Source organism: Ipomoea triloba, chromosome 4 (assembly GCF_003576645.1).
Source record: "Ipomoea triloba cultivar NCNSP0323 chromosome 4, ASM357664v1".
NCBI classification, from domain to species: Eukaryota; Viridiplantae; Streptophyta; class Magnoliopsida; order Solanales; family Convolvulaceae; genus Ipomoea; species Ipomoea triloba.
In genome coordinates this window covers 12,883,235-12,888,242 of record NC_044919.1, presented here as the reverse complement: position 1 = coordinate 12,888,242, position 5,008 = coordinate 12,883,235, and the positions used below count along the sequence as shown (strand labels likewise).

Genomic DNA, 5,008 nt, shown 5'->3' with positions numbered 1-5,008 from the left:
CTATGCTGTCAATAACAATAAACCACAAATCCCTACAAATTCAAGTACACCTGATGAAATTGCACTATATGAGCGATGGGAGAGATCCAATCGGCTCAGTGTAATTTTGATCAAGTCTAATGTTTCGGATTCCGTTCGTGGTATTGTTGACGCATATACAAATGTCAAGCCCTTGCTTGAGGCCCTTGACGCTCAATATGCCAGCTCAGTGAAGTCTTTAACTAGCACCCTTATTATGAAATTTTCTTCCCTTCGTTTAAACACTGTTAAGGGTGTACGTGAGTACATTATGAAGTTTCAGGATATAACAAACCAACTGAAAAAACTCGGGGTAGTTTTGCCGGATACCTTTGTGGTACATCATGTGTTAAATACACTTCCACATCATTATGAGCCATTTAAAATCTCTTATAACACGCATAAGGAAAATTGGTCTATCGTTGATTTAATGACCATGTGTGTTGAAGAGGAGGAAAGGCTTTCAATGGAAATGGGTGAAAGTGTTATGCTTTCCATACCGCAAGGAAAGGGCAAATCTCGTAGTACCACTAAGGCTAAGGGAAAAAGCCAACTTCAAGCTGACATAAAGAAGATGCGAAGGTGTTTTTTCTGTAAAAAGAAAGGACACTTTAAGATAGATTGCATCAAATTCAAGAAATGGCTTGAGAACAAAGGTAATCTATCCTCATTTGTATGTTATGAATCTAATATGTCTGAAGTTAACACTAATACTTGGTGGATTGATTCTGGATCAACAATCCATATTGCAAATTCCTTACAGGGACTTCAAGCCTTAAGGAAGCCAGTGGGAAGTGAGCAGACTATCTTATCCGGAAACAAGATGGGCTCACAAGTTGAAGCGGTTGGAACGTGTGAATTAGTATTAAGTAGTGGCTTTGTTTTAATTTTGGAAAAGACCTTTTATGTACCAAGTTTCTCACGAAACTTGATTTCTGTTTCAAGGCTTGTACCATTAGGATTTTCATTTAAGTTTCAAGACAAGTCTATTGTGATTTTTAATAAATCAACTTGTGTTGGAAATGGTACTTTGTCTGATGGTCTTTATCGCATTAATCTACAAAGCAATTCTACATATAATTCTTTACATGTTCATACTGGCACTAAAAGACCAAGTATTAATGAGAATTCCTATATGTTATGGCATCGGAGATTAGGTCACATCTCTATTGAAAGAATTAAGAAATTAGTAAATGATGGGGTACTTAGTACTCTTGATTATACTGATTTTGAGACTTGTATAGATTGCATTAAGGGAAAGCAAACAAACAAGTCTAAGAAAGGTGCCACAAGGAGTTCTACCATATTAGAAATCATACATACTGATATATGTTGTCCGGATATGGACATGATAGGCCAAAAATATTTTATCACCTTTATTGATGATTATTCACGGTTTACATATATGTATTTGCTTTCTAATAAGTATAAAGCATTGGACGCATTCAAAACTTTTAAGGCTGAAGTTGAAAACCAATGTGGAAAGCGAATACAAATAGTAAGATCAGATAGAGGTGGTGAATATTATGGTAGATACACTGAAAATAGACAAACACCTGGTCCTTTTGCTAAGTTTCTTCAAGAATATGGGATTATTGCCCAATACACCATGCCTGGTTCTCCGGACCAAAATGGTGTTGCTGAAAGAAGAAACCGAACACTTCTTGACATGGTCAGAAGTATGCTTAGCAACTCAAAACTTCCTAAGTTCTTGTGGATTGAAGCACTGAAAACGGCTACGTATATATTAAACCGTGTTCCAACTAAGGCTGTCCCAAAGACACCTTTTGAATTGTTTAAAGGTTGGAAACCGAGTTTGCAACATATGCGTGTTTGGGGATGTCCGTCTGAAGTGCGTATATATAACCCACAAGAAAAGAAGTTGGACCCGAGAACTATAAGTGGTTTCTTTGTTGGATACGCACAGTCCTCGAAGGGTTACAGATTTTACTGTCCATCTCATTCTACTAGGTTTGTGGAATCAAGAAATGCCAAATTTCTTGAAGATGATTTGATTAGTGGGAGGGATCGGTTCAAGGATTTAATTCCTACTCAAGAACATAATGAACTTCATCCTTCTACATCATTAGATAGGTTGATACTAGATCAAAATACCCCTCAGGATCACACGGGTATTGAACAACCTATTGATGAAATTCCACAAAATGCTGAGATTATTCCAGTAGATCAACCAATTCAGGAAATTCCTGAAGAGGAAGTTGAACCATCAACTCTTCAAAGAGAAGGTAGTCCAGCATTAAGAAGATCTACTCGAATTAGAAAATCGGCAATTCCTAGTGATTATATAGTGTATTTACAAGAAAGCAATGTTGGAGAAACAAATGATCCTGAAACCTTTTCACAAGCCATAAGTTGTAAGGAATCTGATTTATGGTATGAAGCCATGAAAGATGAAATGAGTTCCATGCGGAGCAATGATGTTTGGGACCTTGTAGAGTTGCCTAATGATGCCAAGGCTATTGGTTGTAAATGGGTCTATAAAACCAAAAGAGACTCATTAGGCAACATTGAAAGATACAAGGCTAGACTTGTTGCTAAAGGATTCACTCAGCAAGAAGGAATTGATTACACAGAGACATTTTCTCCTGTGTCAAAGAAAGATTCACTTCGTATCATTTTGGCTTTAGTTGCACACTTCAATTTTGAACTGCAACAAATGGATGTGAAAACAGCATTCCTTAACGGTGATCTAGAAGAGGAGGTTTATATGAAACAACCTGAAGGTTTCTCTTCTAGTAAAGGTGAGCATTTGGTTTGCAAGCTCAAGAAGTCCATTTACGGATTAAAACAAGCCTCCCGCCAATGGTATATAAAATTTGATGGGATTATTTCTTCATATGGTTTTGTTGAAAGTCCAATAGATAATTGTATATACCAAAAGGTAAGTGGGAGTAAAATATGTTTTCTTGTTTTATATGTGGACGACATTTTACTTGCAACAAATGATAAAGGGATGCTACATGAGGTAAAGCAATTTCTTTCTAATAATTTTGATATGAAGGATATGGGCGAGGAATCTTATGTCATTGGCATAAAGATCCATAGAGATAGATCACGTGGTGTTTTGGGTCTATCACAAGAAGCCTAAATTAACAAAATTTTAGAAAGATTTCGGATGAAGGATTGCTTACCAAGTGTTGCTCCTATTGCGAAGGGAGATAAGTTGAGTTTGGATCAATGTCCAAAGAATGATTTTGAAAGAGAATCCATGAAGGATATTCCATATGCTTCAGTTGTTGGTAGTCTTGGTTATGTCCAAGTCTGTACCAGACCGGACATTGCCTTTGCTGTGGGAATGCTAGGTCGATATCAAAGTAATCCAGGTTTAGACCACTGGAGAGCTGCAAAGAAGGTTATGCGGTATCTTAAGGGTACCAAAGATCATATGCTCGTGTTTAAGCAGACGGATCTATTGGACGTCATTGGGTATTCTGATTCAGATTTTGCCGGTTGTGTTGATTCACGAAAATCAACATCGGGGTACATCTTTATTATGGCCAGTGGGGCTATATCATGGAGAAGTGTTAAACAAACTTTAATTGCCACTTCTACCATGGAAGCCGAGTTTGTTTCATGCTTTGAGGCAACTTCACAAGGTGTATGGCTAAAGAATTTCATCTCTGGGCTTAGAATCATGGATTCTATATCTAAGCCGTTAAAAGTTTACTGTGATAACTCAGCTGCTGTCTTCCTAGCTAAAAATAATAAAAGTGGAAGTCGAAGTAAACACATCGACATTAAGTTTTTAGCTATCAGGGAGCGCATTAAAGAGAAAGTTGTGGTCATTCAGCATATTAGTACTGAGTTGATGCTAGCAGATCCTTTGACTAAAGGCATGCCTCCATTTAAATTCAAGGATCTTGTTGGAAAAATGGGACTTTCGTCCACTTTGTAATTTGTATATATACATTCAATTTTAATGAAATTCTTTTGCATTTGGAAATTTTCTCAAGTGTGTACACTTTAATTTATTGAGAAAATACTTCAGTTGGATTAGAAATAAACATATGGTTTATTTCATTAAGTTTTATTTCCTAATTAAGTGCTTGAAGGCAATTTACATTTGATCATAATGGATACTACTCGCACTAATGAGGACATATCATTATGGTTAATGTTATCTTGTACTTTGAGTTTGATGTTTGCACCAAGTGGGAGAATGTTAGATAAATGTCACTTTCATTGGGAAAGTGGATCCACTAGCAGAAAACATGGATCCACTATCCCCTTAAACTCAGGGATTCATTATCTCATTATTAAGATATTGAATCCCACTATGATTTCTGAAAGGTCATTATAATGAAAGGCTATTTTCCTGTTCATAAGTGGTGCAAACAGTTAAACAGTAGGAAATAATTGGAATAGTGCATTGATGGACTGCATCTATAAAAAGGCTCTATAATCCTCTCACTGCATAACATTAAGACTCATACACCATCTAAGAGAGTTGTGAAAGTGAGAGACAAAAACTCTNCACCATCTAAGAGAGTTGTGAAAGTGAGAGACAAAAACTCTTCTGCAGCAGTTCAGGCATCAACAAACAATCAACTATGGCTGGAGGTTAGATCCTATATGCTTCCTATTTATTCTTACATTATAAAGAAAAAAACTATTAAACGAATGATTCAAAAACAATGAGCTCACTAATAAAGGTCAAAATTAAGGATGCTCAAAATTCCTTTACATCGTCACAGGGTAAAACAATAACTACTTTCGTAACACATTTAATGCAAATACCATTAATTGGACGATTGAGGACCAAAATGAATTTCCAATATTTTAAGTTCCTTCCCAAACTTTTCCCTTGTGACCAATTGACCCTGTCTATGCGGACAAGTATCGATTAAGTCAAAATATTGACTCAAAAGCAAAATATGAAAAATAAAAGTTTCATACTGCCGGCCTCCAGTGACGTATCCAAGTTTTCTTTTGAGGGGTGGAGGGGGGGGGGGGGGGGGGGGGGCGAAAA

At 36.6% G+C, this 5,008-nt stretch overlaps 1 protein-coding gene and 1 long non-coding RNA gene across 2 annotated transcripts; both read left to right on the top strand.

Annotated features, from left to right (window-relative positions):
* Positions 1-585: 585 nt before the first annotated feature.
* LOC116015072 lies at positions 586-1,164 on the top strand. The gene is made up of 2 exons (XR_004097538.1): positions 586-674; positions 782-1,164. It is a non-coding gene; the product is annotated as an uncharacterized LOC116015072 (long non-coding RNA).
* Positions 1,165-3,154: 1,990 nt separating this feature from the next.
* Positions 3,155-3,934, top strand: LOC116015824 (secreted RxLR effector protein 161-like). Its single transcript, XM_031255990.1, has one exon. It carries the CDS (start codon positions 3,155-3,157, stop codon positions 3,932-3,934), a length of 780 nt encoding a protein of 259 aa, XP_031111850.1.
* The last annotated feature ends 1,074 nt before the right edge of the window (positions 3,935-5,008 follow it).

Coding starts and splice junctions, on each gene's coding strand:
- LOC116015824 (XM_031255990.1), top strand. CDS start 3,155: ATGAAGGATTGCTTACCAAGTGTTGCTCCTATTGCGAAGGGAGATAAG.